This window comes from Notechis scutatus, chromosome 16 (genome assembly GCF_049901735.1).
Source record: "Notechis scutatus isolate UNSWTSFEM ecotype Mainland chromosome 16, rNotScu1.2, whole genome shotgun sequence".
Taxonomy (NCBI): domain Eukaryota; kingdom Metazoa; phylum Chordata; class Lepidosauria; order Squamata; family Elapidae; genus Notechis; species Notechis scutatus.
In genome coordinates, this window is record NC_142024.1 from 576140 (window position 1) to 595086 (window position 18947).

The following is an 18947-nucleotide window of genomic DNA, read 5'->3' on the forward strand; positions in this document are numbered from 1 at the left end:
GACCCCACACCATTTCTGACCGAGGGCCGTCCAGCCTCTTCTTGAAAGCCTCCAGGGATGATGAAGCTCTCACAACTTCGGAGGGCAACTTCTGTTCCATTGGCTGATTGTTCTCACTGTCAGAAAATTCCTCCTTATTTGAATCTCTCCTTGTTCAGTTTCCATCCATTGTTCCTTGTCCGACTTTCAGGTGCTTTAGAAAATAGTTTGACCCCCTTCCTCCTCTCTGGGGCAGCCCCTCAAATACTGGAAGGCTGCTCTCCTGTCTCCCCTGGTCCTTCTCTTCTCTTCCCTAGACCAGCCAGGCCCAGTTCCTGCAACCGCTCATCGCATGTTTGAGCCTCCAGTCCCCTAAAACCATCCTGGTTGCTCTTCTCTGCACTTTTTCTAGAGCCTCAACATCTTTTTTGATATCGTGGTGACCAAAACTGGATGCAGGACTCTAGGTGTGGCCTTACTAAGGCTTTACATGGTAACAGTGCCTCGCTTCCCTTTCTCTCACCAACTCTCTGCTGGGCCCTGCACTTTGATTTAGGTATTATTTTCTTGGGAACAATAAAAGAGAAATTTTTTTACTTTTAAGCCAATGTCGTGCTGGAACTCCCTGTCTGAGAAACAGGCCAGGAAAAGGGAGGGAGGGAGGGAGTTCTGTCCAGTTTTACGGCCTCTCTTGCCACCATTGTTAATTAAATCGCTTCAGTTGTTAAGTTTGTAACCTGGTCGTTAAGTGAATCCGGCTTCCCCATTGACTTTGCTCATCAGGAGGTCACGTGACATTGCAACCGTCATAACTGTGAGTCTGGGGCTGTGTCTGAGTTGTGATCACATGACCAGGGGCATGGCGTGGCGGTCGTCATTGTGGGAAACAGCCATAAGTCGCTTTTTTGCAGCACTAAACGGTCACTAAATGGAACTGTTGTAAGTTGAGGACTCCCTGTATTAAAACCAACTGTGGAAACTTCAGGGTTGCTTACAAGGCACTGCAATACAGCTGCAGGTGTGATCACCAACAAACCACAACCAACCCGGATTGTTTAGAGAAAGCGATGCCGCGAGTCCCAGATCCACACGGGACACGGGTTCTTTTTAGGAACCAGGAAGACGGAGATTTACGGCTCGGTGTAAACTACATTTCCGGAGTAAAAAACACGGATTTATTTAAGTCCGGGATCGACTCTGTTTCAAGGGGGAAAAAATATCACATAACTCATATAAGTCATTTCTTAGTTTAAAAAACCCCCAGACATTTAAGATCGCTTTTGTTTTTTTCCAAAAATTTGCTACAATACAAAATGTGTTTGCGTTTTTTTTTTATATATATATAGATCTATTTATATATATATATATATTATATATAATAACCAGAAATACTGACTTTACGATAAGACGTGGCCCCCCCAACCTGTCCTAAGTTTTTGACGTGTCCTTAAATGGTTTTGTTTTTTTCTGAGTTTGTCCTCTTTTTTTTTCCTGGCAGTTCATGGCACATAATGGTTAGAATTGGCACAGTTTCAGAAAAATGGGTTGCCCTTCCAACGTTCACAAGTGATGTCTTTCTCTGGGGTTGGGTTTTCTTCGTTTTCTCCCTTTGGGCTGTGAGTTTCTCCTGGCCCGTCTCTCGTTTGCCTGAAAAGTGGCGCCTTCCTCGAAAATTGCAGGGTGGGGCTAGTCCCTTTTTGTGTAGATTATTTATATGTGTGTATAAATATAAAAATATATTTGATTGCTTTCAGTCTTCCATCAGTAAAACACAAATGTTAGCTATAAGGTCGCCCTCTTCATTTGATGCTTGATTTTTTTTTTTTACAGGTTCACCAATGGAATCCTGTTGGGAAGAAAAAGAAAGAGAAAAAGAAGAGATAAGGAAAGGAGGGAGAGAGAAGGAAGAGAAAAGGAAAAGAAAGGAAAGGAAAGGGGAAGGGAACGAAACAAAACAAAACGAAGAAGAAAACAGAAATGTTATAATGTGCGTCATTTCGTCATAATATGTGAGTTTTTTAAAAAGTGCTTCTGGAAATGCGTCTTTATCATGCAGGCTGTGCAGGAAATCCTCCACTTACGACCATTTGTTTAGTGACCATTTGAAATTACAGCAGAACTGAAAAAAAAGGGGACTTAAGGCCATTTTTCACACTTAACGACCACTGCCACATCCCCGGGGTCACGTGATTTCCCCCCTTCGGCGACGAGCCAAGTCCAGGGGGAAGCCAGATTCACTTAACAACCGTGTGACCAACTTAGCAACCGCCGTGATTCACTTAAGCGGAGAAGCTCCCTCAGCAACTCTCTCTGTGTGGTCATGGAAATGTTGGGCTCCGTGGGGGTCATAAGTCAAGGACCCCCCTGTGTTTATCTGGGGAGCTTTTAAAGCAATTTTATTGATGGGCGGAGAGAGAAAAGAAAGGGAAATTGGAAAAGGGAAATTATTAGGAATAATAGAGAATAACATGATTTCCTGGACCGAATAATTAGCAAACCCTTAAAAATCCACCCTTGTGTCGCTATGAAACATAACGCGCCCCTGCACAGAGAACCAAACTGTGGAGAAAAAGCAAATTTAGGTGTCAGTTCATTTCTGGAGCCCCCCTGGGGTCAAAGTTCGTAGCTGTGGGGGTGATGCGGGCCTCGGCCCCAGTTTAATCTACTTGCGGGCCTCGGCCCCAGTTTAATCTACTTCAGGGATGCCCTTCGTTTCCCACCAATGGCATCCCAAGAAGGCAACCGTCGGGAAGGAAACGTAAACATTTGCAGAGCCAATTAAAATACAATTAAAGTGCAATTAAAATCTGTTAAGAAATTAGAACACCTGCCCAGTAAGCCTGCATCCCATCTGCGTTAAAGAAAAAATAATAATAATCTGAGAATTTAATTTGGAAAGTTAATTTATATGCATTTAGGTTTTTCATATAATGAAAGAAAGAAAGGAAGGAAGGATGCAAGGAAAGAAAGAAAAAGGAGGGATGGATGGATGAAAGAAAGAGGGAGAGAAAGAAAGAAAGAAAAAAGGACACCATATTCTCCCCCCCCTCTGGAGGCATTTTGTGTCACCCCAAAAGTGGCAGGAAAAGATCAAAGTGGGGTGAAATCACTACCCTTTTTCCTCCCCACCCCCCAAATAAAAATAAAAATAAATCTCGGAGCAGGAAGGGAGCGTGGGCAGAAAATAACCCCCTTGAATAATAGCTGGGCGAGATTTGTCTCTGGCATAAATAGCAATTAACGGGGGGGGGGGGTGTAATTAAAATTATAGTTAAGGCTTCACAGTGGCAGGGAACATATTTTCGGGCGTGGCTGTGGATCCTCTTGTCGATCTGGGTCATGCTGATCCCGTTTCGCAACCACGCAGGGAGGTTTTCTCGGAGGGGCACCAGCAAGGAGTTAAGGCTTCATCGAATGTGGGATAATAACAGAGTGGGAAGGGACCTCAGAGGTCTTCTAGTCCAACCCCCAGCTCAAGCAGGAGACCCTCGACCATCCCGGGGAAATGGCTGTCCATTCTCTTCTTGAAGGCCTCCAGGGATGGGAGCCCCCACAACTTCTGGAGAGAAGCCCCTCCACTGAAAGGTGGAAATTAGATGAAAGGATGAAGGGATTTGTAAAATATTTAAGAAAGAGGAGGGACAATAAGATTGTAATTATCTGTTGAAACAAAGGTCTGAATTTATTCACGTATTCTTTAAATTTAATCTTCCTTCCCACTCTTTTCTCCTTCCTTCGTTCTCCTTCACCACTTCTCTTCCTCATCCCTCCCTTCTCCCTCTCCTCCTCCCCATCCCTCCTTCCTTCTTTCCCTCCTTCACCACTTCTCCACTTCCCCATCCCTTCTTTCTCCTTCTCTCTTCTTCTCCACCCTCATCTCCTCCTCCTCCTCTTTTCTGGAAGCCAACCTAGAGGCCTGTTAAATGTCCTTTTTGATCCTCATCCATGCCCCTGACAACACAGACGCGCCCTTTAATGTTGTGTTTCCATTCCCCTCCAGCCCACACAGGCAAAGGAAGGTGGGGGGGTCAATTCACCAAAGGCACAACCCCCCCCCCCTCCACATTTGTGTGTATGTTTAGCATCGATCCCCGTCTTCCTTTTTAGGAATGTCTGGTTTCCTAGGTGAGCCGCTTCGGTTGGGAATCCGTGATCAGGAAGCAATTGAAATAACGGGCGGGGTTTTTAAAGAATGGGCAGGAAAGGGAATGAACCCCCCACTACCATTGTTTACATCCCTCTGAATCCGGCCTAACCTCATCCTTGCTCGGCTGGTGACCCATTTCAGCCCTCGTGGGAGAGGGAGAGGCATCGTGCGGCCCTTGGGATCCTCTAAAATAGGCCATTTCTTTCCAAGAGAGGGAGAAAGGAAAGTTTCATCAATGAACGTGGAGGTAAAGCTTTGGGGGCTCCACGTGGGTTGAACTCTGGGGAGCGGGAGTTGAATGGAAAGCGGAGGAAGAAGGATCTCCTGCTTGAGCAGGGGTTGGACTAGAAGACCTTCAAGGTCCCTTCCAACTATGTTATTCTGTTAAGAGGAGGGCACGAACTCCAGTAGAGGCAGGTGGGGGGAGAACTAGAGATGGGAAGGAATCATAGAATCCTAGGGCTGGAAGGGATCTTGGAGGTCTTCTAGTCCAACCCCCTGCTTGGCAGGAGACTATATATCATTCCAGACCAATGGTTGTCCAGGCTCTTCTTAAAAAGCAGTGATGGAGCACACCTACAGTGTCTGGAGGCAAGCTGTTCCATCCATCCATCCATCCATCTATCCATCCTGTATCTTATTTATCTCGGAATCAAAGGGCTGGAAGGGACCCTAGAGATCTTCTAGTCCAACTCTTTGCTCAACCAGGAGACCTGATACCATTCCAGACAATCTCTTCTTGAAGACCCCCAGTGTTGGAGCACCCACAACTTCTGGAGTCAAGTTCTGGCCATCAGGTTTGTGTCGGCTCTTGGAAATCATTTAGACAGACCTTCTCAGGGATCTAGCCTTACAGGTCTTCCAATAGTGACCAGCTCTGAAGAATCTTCTTGGACGAGAAGCGAAACATTTTGAAGGGAAAAGCCCAGAAAATCCAGCTGCCTTTTGGGGGGAAAAGCACCTGTGGGACATCTCACAAAGTTCTTCAGATGGTAGAGGAATCCACTCCTTTAGAAGAACTGGAGAGTATCTCATGGGACCCTTCCATGCTCCCACGAGAGAAGGTCCATCGGATCCATCAGGACATCTAGGATTCATTTATTTCTTTCACAGTCAAAAGGACTAGAAGAAGAAGGGACTTACCACGGAACGGCTGCGCGGCGTCTGGCTGCCCCTCCAGGAAGTTAAAAACAGAGTTTTGCCGGTCAACACGAGATCTCAAACCATTTTTCCGATACGAAGGCCACGGGGATTAGATGGCGGTCCGAGGAAGACCCCCTGCAGAGGAGGAGGGGAAAAGGGGGGATTTGTACACTTGGCTGACAAGAAATGGTGGTTTTAGATTTACATTTTCCAGATTCACAGCAGCTGATAGCAGACCTTGACTTGCAACGGTCTGCTTAGCGATCGTTTGAAGCTACAGCGGCAGTAAAAAAAGTGACTTAGGATTTCTTTTCACATTTAATGACCGTCGCAGTGTCCCTTTTGTGACCCTCTGACAAGCAGTCAATAGGGAAGCCGGGTTCACTTAACAACCATGTGACTAACCTGACAACCGCAGTGATTCACTTAACAACCATGGCAGGAATGGTCATAAAATGGGGCAAAGCTCACTTAACAGCTGTCTCACTTAGCAATGGAAATGTTGGGCGCAACTGTGGTCATAAGTCAAGGACTGCCTGTAGGTTCATGTCTTCGGGTGTCGTTTCAGTACCAGCTCCCTTTGAACCTTTGTCCTTTCCTCCCCAGTGATTGGTTGGCCACGTGCCCCGTTTGATTTTAGGAAGACCAATCAGAGACTGACTTGCATGGATTGGTTTTGGTGCAGGCTGGCCGCTTCCGATCCAGATCCATATCGGTGAGAGAGTCACCGTTGGGGAGAAATTGTCATTAAAAGCAAACACGGGGATGGACCTTTGCAGGGAGGTTTCTGCAATGCAAACACCCCAGCTAGGAAGCCAATAGAGGGGAAAGGAGCGGGTAAAGAGGTATAAATAGATGTGTATTTCCCCACAATTCACAAATCATACAGAGAGAGAGAAAAGGAGAGAGAGAAAAGGGGGAAGAGAGGAAGAGAAAAGGGAGAGAGGAAGGGGGAAGAGAGGAAGAGAAAGGGAGATAGCAGAAAGAGGGAGAAAGGAAGGGGGAGAGGAAAGAGGAAGCGAAACAGAGAAGGAAAGAGGCAGAAAAAGAGAGAGAGAGAGAGAGAGTTAATAAATGTATATAGGCATGTTTCCATGTTTTGGTTTGAGGGACAACCTGACACCATGGAATCTAGAAGGCTCCCCACTTTGCCCAAAATGGCCGAGGGGTTGACTGGGTCATGTGACCGCAGAGAGGCTGCAACGGTCGTCAATGTGAAAAATGTTTCCCCCCCAGTTCTGTGGTGGCTTCAAACGGTCACTAAACGAAGGGTGGGAAGTCAAGGATTCTCCGTTACCTCGTTAGGGAGCCGTTAGGTAGGATCTGTCTCCGCCCTCTTTCTCATGCACAGCTTTGGCTCCTGGCTGCTCCTGGGGAATTCACGCCTTCCTGAGACCACCTCCCACCCCAACTCCACTTATTCCGGATTGGGACAGCCCAGGCCAGCCCTGGCCGTGGCATCGAGCCCATCAGCCACAGCCCTCACCTGTTCCCGTTGAAGGAGGTCTTGTAGTCTCCCGGGGAGAGCATCGCCTCCTCGGCATACATCGGGACGGGGCTCCTCACGCACTCATGCGAGCACTGGAGGGTTTCGTTGTAGGCCGTGAAGATGTCCAGGTTGCTGGGCACTCGGGCCGGAGTGAAGTCCGTCAGGTTTTGGCAACTCTCTTCCTGCTGCTTAATCTTCCGCTGGTGGCCACTGCGACGGGCGTTGCCCCTCTGCGCACAGCTGGAAGGAGAGCAGAAGAGACCGGCTGAAAAACATCTGGCCTTTTAGTTAGGAGACCTTTTCTTACCCAAGGGAGAGTAAGAGAAAAGCAGAAGAGCAGGATAACAACAGAACAAGAGAACAACAGAGTTGGAAGGGACCCTGGAGATCTTCTAGCCCAACCCCCAGCGTTCTCCAACCCGGGCCGACAAATGGGTCAAGCGATAGCCGGCGAGAAACCAGGATGCTACGAATGCTGGCTTGATTTGAAGGAAGGGGGCCAATAGCTTCGCGAAGGAGCGCCTGTGTGCGATCGGTTCAGCCTCGTTCAGCACCAAAGTCACAACCTCTGCGATTTTGTGCCCGGCAGAGTTGTGAGAGCCTGTCTGTTCGCTGGTGCTCCACAGGGGAATTTTTCAAAAAAAGTGGCATAAAAATACCCGTAAATAATTCATAAGAAAAAGTAACCTAAATGCCAACCGGTCTTGGCGTGCCTGAGAGACGTCAATTACCTGCAATTCCAAATTTAATTATCGCTTTTTAGTACCTGAGAAACACCCGTCGCCACAGAGCGAGATCCTCGGGTTACAGGTACATTTTATGCGCCTATTTATTTATCTTCCCTAATCCAATCTCGAGTTTCAAATGACGGCCGTTGTAATTAAGGGGAAATTACCGATGCTAAGTACCGTGTCCGTGTAAGCAACGGCACCAAGTTTAATACGGTGCTTGTTGAGATGATTTCGTTTGCATGGCACATCGCCCAATTTGTCAGAAACGCAGCCATGTCTCTCGCTTTGGTGGGGGACAGGACTGTTTCCCCCTTGTGTTCTCCATGGCCCTGGCTTTCTTGGGGGCTCCTCTTTGACAGATGGAGCCCCCCCACACACACACACCTGGCATTAGACCCCTCCTGGATTTTGGACCAAAAAGATGGAGTTTAGCATCCGTGCAGCTCTGGAGAAGTTCAAACTTTTTAAAGAGCTTGTTGCCTGTAGACAGGCAGGAAAGATATGGAGATGTCCCTCTCCTTCTCTTCTCCTGGTGGCACCCTTTCCCCCCCAGATCCATCTAGAGTCCAGAGAAGAGCAAGAAAGGTGATTAGGGGACTGGAAGCAAAGACATATGATGAACACTTGCAGGAACCGGATATATCTAGCCCAACAAAGAGGAGGACCCAGGGTGACGTGGCAGCAGCCTTCCAAAATTTGTGAGGTTGTCCCAAACAAGAGCGAGGTCAGCCTTTTGTCCAAAGCAGTTGAGGGCAGGAGAAGAAGTAACGGGTGGAAACCTGCCAAGGAGAGAGCCAACCTGGAACTGAGGAGAAATCTTCTGTTGGTGAAGGCAATGAATCAGTGGAGCCGTTTGCCTCCAGAAGGTCTGGGTGCTTCGTGACTGGAGGGTTTCAAGAAAAGATGTTCAGCCAGTTGTCCTGAGCGATGTAGGATCTTCTGCGTCCGACTAGAAGACCTCTAAGGTCCCTTCCAACCCTCTTATTCTTTTAAGCCTCCATTGAAGGTCCCTTCCAGCCCTATAATTCTATTCGCAAATGATCCTCCGACCTCATTCCGTTTGCTTTAAAAGGAAAAGAGATTAAACTTCTTGTTTTTTCTCTCCCCGGTTAGTTTGCTTTAATTTGCAGCCAAATCATTTTGAGGTTGATTTGTGTAACTCAAGTGCGGAGACGACAGAAAGTCACAGCTATTAGGAGCTGCTCAAGAGATCTGAAGCTCCTCTTGAAGGGGAATGATGAACTCGCTGAGGAAAACTGTGTACTTGTTCCCCCCTTTTTGGAGAAAGTAGATAAATGAGCCGTACAGCAGGGATGTCGAGGGTTTTTGAAATCTTTTTTGAAATCGGATGAAGAGACAAGAAATTCAATATGACCGCACAGTCTCCCTGCTTCGGTAGTTCAGAAAGACAAAAATGGATTTCCAGTGGTTTTATTTTTTTAATTAGGGGTTACAGTTCCCGTCTATAAAACCGCTCAATGATGCAGAACCTGGGAAGCAATTCAGAGCCACGGCCGATCCGGGTTTATTTTGTTGCCTGACCTGCACTGATGGTCAAGCCATACAGGTAGTTTTTGACGTATGATCACAATCGAACCTAAAATTATCATTGCTAAGCCAGGCAGTTGTGGGGGGAGTTTTGCTCCATTGTGCGACCTGTTTTTGCCACAGTTGTTAAGTGAGTCACTGCAGTTGTTCAGTTAGGAATATGGTTGGTAAGTGGACCCAGCTTTCCCACTGATTTGGCTGATTAGAAGGTCGGCAAAGGGGACCCCGCGACCGTCGTCAATATGAGTCAGTTGCCTAGCCTCCAAATTTTGATCCCTGTGCGGATGCTGCAGCGGTTGTGAAGTATGAAAAACGGTCCTCAATCCCCTTTTTTCAGTGCCACGGGGCCCTTTCCAAGCCAGTGGGTCCTACTTGAGGTTCCTCAACCGTGAAGGAGAGTTTGTGGTTGCCTTGTCGTAACCCTTCCTGAAGATCCGTGGGTGGTGGGTCCAGCCTTCTGAGGACCTCCCGGCTGATTGGCGGTGCCTGGATCTCAGCAGGCGTCCTATGTTTTTTGAGACCTCCTCAAGCAACCCTAGGAATCCCCGTCCTCATCTTCTCCAAACCGGGAGCGTTTGAGGAGCAGACCTGGAGACCAGGGAGACATGGGAACACAGCTTCGGAAAGCTGCAATCTCCCCTCCTCCTCCTCCTCCTCCTCCCCTCCCCAGCCTCCAATCCTGGCCTTCGCCTCCCAGGGGTCCTCGCCGTAAGATGAAAACGAGGCGAGCTGATCTCAAAGTAGGTTGGACTCACTAGGAAACGAGGTGACGGCAGGAGAGCCTGGAGCTAAGGCATAACCTAGTTTAGGCCACACAGGAGCCCATCCGCCAGAAGAAAAGGGGCTAATTAAGCCAGGCGAGAGCTCAGAAGAGAGAGGAAGGCGGGCAAAGATTTCCTGGCCGGTGGGCGGGAGGAGGACATCACTCTGCACCGCCTGCAGGTCTGATCCTCACACGCACACGCACACCCCTCGGGGTCATGTGACCTTGCCACTTTCTGACATCAGTAGGGAAGCCAGGTTCATTTAAGAACTGTCTCATTAACTCCGCCCCTGCCACCGCGATTCATTTAGCGACTGTGGCGAGACAGGTCTTAAAATGGGGGGAAAGCTCCCTTGAACCGCTGTCTTGCTTAGCAAACGGAACTTTTGAGCTCGGTTGTGGTCCCACCTCAAGGACCGCTGGAAACAGGCTACCAGTTTGGCTGTTGCCCCCCCCCAAACACAGCCCACCCACAATGGGGGTCGAACCTCCTTACCAATTTTTTAAGACGAGGGTCGTGATCAGCGCGGCGATGACCATGATGAGCGAGACGGTGATGGTGATAATCTGATGGAGCGCCAGGCCTGGGAAAAGAGGGAAAGAAAAAAAACCCATGAAGCTGGGATGGAGAGAGAGAGAGAGAGATTCTGGGCGCCGCTTGGGTGGGTCAGCTCTGGACCCCAAACTCGGGCCGCCCCCTTGGGGTCCAAGCATCGGCCAGTGAGAAGATCTCAGAAAGATTGAGAGGAAGCGAGAGAGGAGGAGGATTTGGAGAGCAGGGTTGAACTGGGGGTCCCTGGAGGCCTTTCTGGAAGACCTTTCATGACCCAACTAGGGAACAGAATCAGGGATAGAGGGGAGTGGGGTTGGCCGAGAGGGGGAGGAGGAGGAGGGTCCTCGTGGGCTCCTTGGGGCTCTCTGAGCTTGGTGGTTTTCTTGCCCCTAACGACACAACCACCTCTATGGTTAAACAAACGATGCCAATGTATAAAATATCTTAAAATACGAATAGCCAACCTTCCAAAGGCCAGCCCTCTTCTCTTCATTTCATCTTTAAAAAGCCAGCAAGCTGTCAAATGTAAATAACCTTATCTTTCCCAAAGCGGCAAAGTTGCTCTAGTCAAATCCCATCTAATCCTCCAATCCCAAAGTTGATTCTCCTCTTTAGCCTGTAATGAAATGTCACCATGGCCTGAAATTTAGTCATATTACAGTCTCTAAACCGAGAAGTCCATTCTCTCTCAGTCTCTCTCTCTCTCCCTCCTCCAACTAGGGCTGTCAACTTCACATCTAATTCAAATTCCAACTTCTCATCCATTTCCTACGTTTTACTGATTAAGGACCGGTGAGCTTCTCTCAGAACAACCAACGCCACAACATTTGTTTTTCTGAGGCTGAAATGTGGGAAATCTCAGCTTTTCCAGGTAAAACTCAAGTAGAATTAAGTTTGGAGCACAACGGTCTGGGTTGCCCAGAAATTACTGACCCTCGTGGGAAAGAACCAGGCCCCTTTGTGTAGGCCCAGCTGAAGAATACATGTGTCTTGAAAATAGCAACAAAGCCCGCGATCAATACAAATCCAATTTACTTTCATGTCCGCATTACAGTACAAGGCTCTGGTCTACGAGGTTTCCATTTCTTCCCAAATAACCCCCTGGAACCCACCCTGTTTTCCAATGTTGAAGGTTTTGCACCTGGCCTCCTCTCTTTTATAGAGGTTTTTAACCCCAATCTCTGCACTGGCTCTTAGAAAGCCCCCCCCCCCCAAAAATGTTTTCAAAATGCCATTTTCCCACAATGTGCTTGTGTGTAATGACGATGACCCCAATTATGCATGCAGCTCAGAGAAACAAATGTGTTTATAGGAAGTTCCTTCCTTCCCCGCTCCCTCCCTCCCTTCCTTGAAGCAGTCTGCAGGTGTACAATAGTCCCAATTCAGCCCCAGGGAAGTGATCTGAGCCTCTTGGGGCATCTCCCAGCCTCCACGGAGAGCTCAGGGACCCATTTCCAGCTCCACCAGGCTGATGTGTCATGACAGAGGCCGTGATTAGCCTGCCAACTTTTCCCTCCTTTGCGGCCGGAGACGTCCCTGGCAATGGCTGTTTGTGTCCACTAAGCCCGCTTCGGTTCAAGAGAGCGCGCACTTCGCTGCCGTACTCATGCAGCCGATTGCGGCAATCTGAGGCTTAGGGAAGGATCCGTCCGTGGCAAATGTGAGGCTTTGATTTCTAGGTGGAAACCAGCCACTTCAGCAGGCTAGAATTATTTCCTCCAAAGGTCATGGGGATGTGGCTCCTTCTTGCTCCTGCCCCCCCCCTCCCCTGGGAGTTTCCCCAAGGAGAAGCATTTGGGTGATCTCCTGATGCCGAGGGAGAGAGGAAGGAAGGAAAGGAAGGAAGGAAGGAAGGAAGGAAGGAAGGAAGGAAGGAAGGAGGAAAGGGAAGGAAGGAAGGAAGGAAGGAAGGAAGGAAGGAAGGGAAGGAAGGAAGGAAGGAAGGAAGGAAGGAAGGAGGAAAGGGAAGGAAGGAAAGGGAAGGAAGGAAAAATGATATTAAAGGAGGGAGGGAAGAAAGAAGAACATGAAAAAAGGGAAGAAAGGGAAGAGAGGGAGAGGGAGCAAAGGGGGAAGGGAGAAAAGGAAGGAAGAAGAGAGAGAGGGATGAAAAATGACATTAAAGGAGGGAAAGAGAGAGGAAGGAAGGAAAGAAGAAAGGAAGGAAGGAAAGAAAGGAAAAAAAAGGAAGAAGGGAGGAAAAGGAAGGGAGGGAGGGAAGGGAGGAAGTGTTATTAACTGCAATGATTCACTTAACAAATTTGGCAAGTAAGGCCGTAAAATGGGACAAGATTCACTTAACAACTGTCTCGCTTAGCCACAACAATTTTGGGCTCAATTGTGGTTGTAAGTCAAGGACTACCTGCAACTTTGCACAATGCAGTGAATTGCATCCCAATTACTTTGGACTACCCAGTGTTTGCCTCCTTCGGGTGGCCCTCCCAGGCCTCGGGGAAGAGTCTGATGGCTTGGGCACGGGTTGGACTAGGAGACCTCCAAGGTCCCTTCTAGGCCTAGGATTCTATGCTCTTGTGCCAATTTTGTAGCCAAGAGGTATGTGTGTCACCACCAAGGTCAGGTCCTAGCGAAAGGAGATGCTTCCACCACCCGCCCGTCCTCTGGATATCACCCGCTGATTCATGAAAACGTCCTCAGAGTTGAACACAACATGTTCTGGAACACAATGACAGGGTCCCAGGTGGTTAACTTGGGTTTAAATGTTTTATGTGATAGGGACAGCATCTGTTCGGGGCCATCTGTTGTCCTCAGATACATCACTGTAAAAGGGAACAGCAGAAACTTATTTTTGAGTTTTGAGCTTCCAAGTCTCATGGATTATTGCAGAGGTCTCCAGACGTGGCCACTTGTGGACTTCAGCTCCCAGAATTGAAGTCCACAAGTCTTAAAGTGTCCACGTTTGGAGACCCCTGGATTACAGCAACATGCTAGAAGAGTTTGAAGAACATCTTGGAGAACATCTAAACCACCTTCCTGCTCTACCATGATGACATCCCTGAGAAGGACCCTCCAGCCTCTGTGGAAGCACCGGAAGCCAAGGAGAACCGTCTTCTGGTAGGGAAACCTGTCCTGAAGGCCAACCAACATCTGTCTTGTCCTTTCTTTCCTCTCCTCTGGAGCTTCTCTAAACCATTTTGTTCCACCTTCTCCATGACATCCTTCAGCTACATCTGTCACGCCTCCCTGAAGTCTTCTCCAGGCTAAAGAGGTCCAACGTTTGTCCTTCTTCCAGAATCAAACCGGGTGACCCTCAAAACTAGCTGAGCTCGGGAATGAATCTTAAGCTCTGGAGGCCCTAAAAGGGCCACTCAACAAAACTCACACAATTGGAGATCCGAGGACACCGTTCCTGCCCAGAAATCCCCCACACCGAGCCAAGGGCACCTTTCTTTGTGTGAGTCACACCAGCAGCTGCTGCCAAGCTTCCTGTCCAATGATTATAATCTTGCTGTCCTTCAACTTGTTTTGTTGACGCTGATAAACTTGAAGGAACCACTTGAAGGTGCAGCGGGAAGGAAATGGGGCAAGAAGAAGTGTCCTTCAAGGAAGCAGCCGAGAGACAGAGACGCTTTGGGCAGCATCTCAAGAGCACGAAGGACAGGCTGTGAAGTCCAGTCTGAAAGGACCCATGTGAGCAGTGGGTGAGTGGGCGAAAGAGAAGGACTAGGGCTGACACGGTGGCAGCCTTCTAATCCTTGAGGGGCTCTCGTGAAAAAGAGGGGGGGTCCTCCAAGGCCCCAGAAGGAGGACAAGGAACAAGGATGGAAACTAACCAAGGGGAGAAGCAAACAAGGAGGAGTTTTCTGGCAGGGAAGAGAATTAGCCAACGGGACAGCTTTCCCTCAGAAGCGGTGGGGGCTCCATCAATGGAGGTGGACGACCGTTTGACCAGGACGGAATAATAAGGTCTAAAAGACCTCCAAGAGTCCTTTCCAACAGCGTTATTCTGTTCTCTTTGATACTGGCTGGAGATCTGGAGAGATGCATCATCTTCTGGACCTTCTCCAGATCTAATCATAGTGGATTATCTATCTATCTATCTATCTATCTATCTATCTATCTATCTATCTATCTATCTATCTATCTATCTATCTATCTCTCTATCTATCTATCTATCTATCATCTATCATCTATCATCTATCTATCTATCTATCTATCTATCTATCTATCTATCTATCTATCTATCTATCTATCTATCTATCTCTATCTATCTATCTATCTATCATCTCTCTCTCTATCTATCTATCTATCTATCTATCTATCTATCTATCTATCTATCTATCTATCTATCTATCTATCTATCTATCTATCTATCTATCTATCTATCTATCATCTATCTATCTATCTATCTATCTATCTATCTATCTATCTATCTATCTATCTATCTATCTATCTATCTATCTATCTATCATCTATCTATCTATCTATCTATCTATCTATCTATCTATCATCTATCTATCTATCATCTATCATCTATCTATCTATCTATCTATCATCTATCTATCTATCTATCTATCATCTATCATCTATCTATCTATCTATCTATCATCTGTCTGTCTGTCTGTCTGTCTGTCTGTATCTATCTATCTATCTATCTATCTATCTATCTATCTATCTATCTATCTATCTATCTATCTGTCTGTCTGTCTGTCTGTATCTATCTATCTATCTATCTATCTATCTATCTATCTATCTATCTATCTATCTATTATCTATCTATCATGTCTGTCTGTCATCTATCTATCTATCTATCTATCTATCTATCTATCTATCTATCTATCTATCTATCTATCTATCTATCTATCTATCTATCTATCTATCTATCTATCTATCTATCCATCTATCCACCCACCCACCCATCCATATCATCTGTCTCTCTGTCTCTCTCTATCCCACTGTCCGTCCGTCTATCTACCATCTGCCTCTCCCCCCCCCCTCCCCCCGTCTCTCTATGTATATATCAATCTGGTCCAAAAAGCTTTGCAGCCAGAGAAGGCGAGAGAGCCATGGAAGACGCTGCCCTCACCGCTTCCCGGCCGCCCAGGATCCGCAGCAAAGACCTCTAATGTGGCTTGGCAGCTGCCTCCTGCCTGCCCTTCCTGGGAGACCCCCTGCTAACCATCCGTTTAGGAGCCTTTCCGGGCGGATTAGACCCTCCGTGCCAGGACAGGAGTTTGGGGCTTTGGCCTCCTCGCCAGGACGACAATCCGCCGGCAGCGGTTCATGAGGCCTTCGCCGAGGGGAGAAGCGCGCTAGACGCTGCCCAGGGCCAAGCAGGGAGGAAGGCCAGAGAGAAGTCAAGTCTTCCCCAAGGAGCCTGCCTGCCTTTCTCTCCCTCCCTCTCTCTCTATTTTGGGCCTCTCAGCTCCACGTCCCTCTTAGCAACGGTCTTTGAGGCCAGGCAGGATTGCTGAGTGCAGACTTCACTTTTTTATTACTTTAATTGAACATCACGCCACGCTCGCTCGGCCAGCCAAACGCCTCCATCCGACGCCAGGCCAAGGAGGGACAGCCTGTTCCCCTTCGGCTGGGCATCCCCGGCACTGGGCTGCGGCAGGCCGGGGGGGGGTGCGGGTCTGGGGTCTCCGCAGCCGGAGGGGTGGGATGGGGAGGGTTCACACACACACACACACACACACACACACACACACACACACACACACACAGAGAGAGAGCCTTTACATCTGTTGGGTCATGAAAGAAAATAGCCAAGCTCAGAGAGCACCAAGGACCCCACAGGCCTTTTCTTCCTCCTCCTCCAACCTCCCTCCCTTCTAGCACTGATGATGTTCCCTAGTTGGGTCATGAAACGTCTGCAAGGAAACCCCCCAGCTCAGGGACCCCCCAGTTCAGCCCCCCAAGCTCCAAATCTTCTATCAAACTCTTCTGTCCTCCCATTCAGGCTCCCGTGGCCACCAAGGCCCCTGTTTCCAGAGTTATATATATATATATATATATATATATATATATATATATATATATATATATATATATATATATATATATATATATATACATATACATATATATATATATACATATATATATATATACATATACATACATATACATATACATACATATACATATACATACATATACATATACATACATATACATATACATACATATATATATACATATATATACATATACATACATATACATACATATACATATATATACATATACATATACATATATATACATATACATACATATACATATACATACATATACATATACATACATATACATATACATACATATACATATACATACATATACATATACATACATATACATATACATATATACATATATATACATATACATATACATACATATACATATACATACATATACATATATATACATATACATATATATACATATATACATATATACATATATATACATACATACATACATACATACATACATACATACATACATATATATATATATATATATATATATATATATATATATATATATATATATATATATATATATGTTCTTCCAATCCTTTTGAAATTTCCTCGGCTTCAATTTATTTCATTATTTCCCCTCCAGCCTGCTGTCTGCTGGGTTCCTATATCAAACTGACAGGGGCTATAAAAATAATGGGAGATTTCAGAGCTATTTCGCCTATTCTTCCCCTCTTAAAAGCAGCCCATAATGGGTAAGAGAAACAATAACAGAGTAACAGCGATGGCAGGGGCCTTGGAGGTTGTCTAGTCCAACCCCCTGCTCCATAGACCTCCGTTCAAGGCTAAGAAACTCTGCTTGAATTCATGGGTTATAGGTCACCCTCAACTTACAACCATTCACTTAGTGACGGTTCAAAGTCACAACGTCACTGAAAAAAAAGTGACTTATGACCATTTTTCACCCTTACGACCGTGACAGTCATCCCCAGGGGGGTCACGGGATCAAAATTGGCAACTGATTCATATTTATGACGGTTGCAGACAGTCCCGGGGAGTCCCCTGATCCTGTTTGGTGAACTTCCTACAAGGGGAAGCCAGTTTCACTTAACAACCGTGGCAAGAGAGAGGTCATAAAATGCAGCGAAATCTCTCTTGGACCAACGTCTCGCTTAGCAACATAAATGTGGGGCTCCTTGGCGGCCGTAAGTCGAGGACTACCTGCCTTAGGCCCACCAGGATGCAAATTTTGAACGAAACCACTTCCTGTCTTGGTTCATGGCTTGTAAACGTCCGGTGTCGACCTGGTTAGTTTGCTTGGAAAAGAGGCCTTTATTTTAAAATAAAATCACAATTCTCGGCTTGGACGGCTGCGCCCGACAGAAATAGCTTGTTCCTCGCAGGTTCAGACCCCAGAAATCCTCCTGTGTTGGAGGGTGAATAACAGCGAAAGCCATTAGGTGGGAAAGGCTTCGCAATGGGTCAGCCGGCTTAATGGGGGGGTGATGAGGCGGCAAGGCGGGGGGACAATCACACAAAAGGAGGCAGGAGCAGAGGCACCGCAGGGCTGGCCTTGATTCACCCACACGCCGGGTGTGTAAATCACAAAGAAAAGGAGAATAAATGGGCTTTTTTTTTTTCATTTTCCATTTGCTGGTCAACGTGGATGAATAGTCCAGCAAAGAAGGCCAGAGGGAGGCCCTTCAAATGCAGGCAGTCCTTGGAATTACGACCACAATGTCCACCGCTGCCCAAGACAATAGTCGAGTGAATTTGGCCTCCGTTTTATGGCCATTCTGGCCACCGATGTTAAGTGAGGGGCAGGCTTATAAAGTGGCTCCACCCACTTGATTCGACTTGCTGGAAGGTCGCAAAAGGAGATCACATGGACCCCCCCAGGGACGCGACCGTCATAAATGCAAGCCAGGTGTTGAGCTAAGGAGAAATTTCCTGGCAATGAAAAAAAATGATCAGTGGAAAAGGATTATCTCCAGAAGTTGTGGGTTGTCCCATCCCTGGAGGCTTTCAAGAGGAGAACGGAGAGTCCTTGGCCTGGAAGGGTCTGGGATCTCCTGTCTGAGCAAGGGGTGGGACTAGAAGACCTCCGAGGTCCCTTCCACCTCTGTCATTCTGAACAAAGGGAGACGAAGACGGAGAGCTGATCCACCACCCCGCTGAAGGCAAGCCAAGGCTGGTGTGAGTCACCCACGTGCTTTCCCTCTCCGGGCCATCTGCTCCCCGATCGGGTTGTTGAGCAACACACTCGTGCCAAGCTCAGTTGGCGCGAAGGGCGGACGCCCAGCCAGCCTCCCTGCCCCGATCTCCAGCACTTCAAAATGCAGAAGGGTGAGGCCAAAATGAAAAACCTCCCCCAAAGGAAAAGGAAGGAAACTGGTGAAAGAGAAGAGGTTTTGCTCCCCGACAGCAGCTGCTGTGGAAGATATCCTGGCTAGTGGAGAGCCAGGATTGCATATTCAGCCAACCATCCGGCTCCATCAATCAAGTTTTATTACAGTCGCTGACCGGCAAGAGATAAATGAGGAAGGCGCACTCCAAACCCAAACACTGATGGCATCGTTAAAGAAAATTATGCCCGCGTTGATGGGGAATTAGACCATGCCTTAACCAAGATGCCCTCCCCGGATC

The 18947-nt window shown here is 47.4% G+C and overlaps 2 protein-coding genes across 5 annotated transcripts in view; one reads left to right on the plus strand and one right to left on the minus strand.

The window, feature by feature from the left end:
- The window catches only part of NPHP4 (nephrocystin 4), a 106619-nt gene extending 104486 nt beyond the window's left edge, over positions 1–2133 (plus strand). For both annotated transcript variants that reach the window (XM_087944530.1, XM_087944519.1), the window contains one exon: positions 1810–2133. The gene's annotated coding sequence lies outside the window, so the exon portion shown is untranslated. The remainder of the gene's footprint in view (positions 1–1809) is intronic.
- Positions 1326–18947, minus strand: part of AJAP1 (adherens junctions associated protein 1) — a 40668-nt gene continuing 23046 nt past the window's right edge. For 2 of the 3 annotated variants that reach the window (XM_026685609.2, XM_087944547.1), the window contains exons 3-6: positions 10297–10384; positions 6756–6998; positions 5270–5404; positions 1326–1825 (exon numbers count right to left, since the gene is read on the minus strand). In XM_026685609.2, the coding sequence (XP_026541394.1) occupies positions 5332–5404; positions 6756–6998; positions 10297–10384 (404 nt within the window). In that variant the 3' untranslated portion in view covers positions 1326–1825; positions 5270–5331. Of the gene's footprint in view, positions 1826–3310; positions 3558–5269; positions 5405–6755; positions 6999–10296; positions 10385–18947 lie in introns of those variants that run through there. The other variant, XM_087944548.1, reaches the window with a different exon arrangement.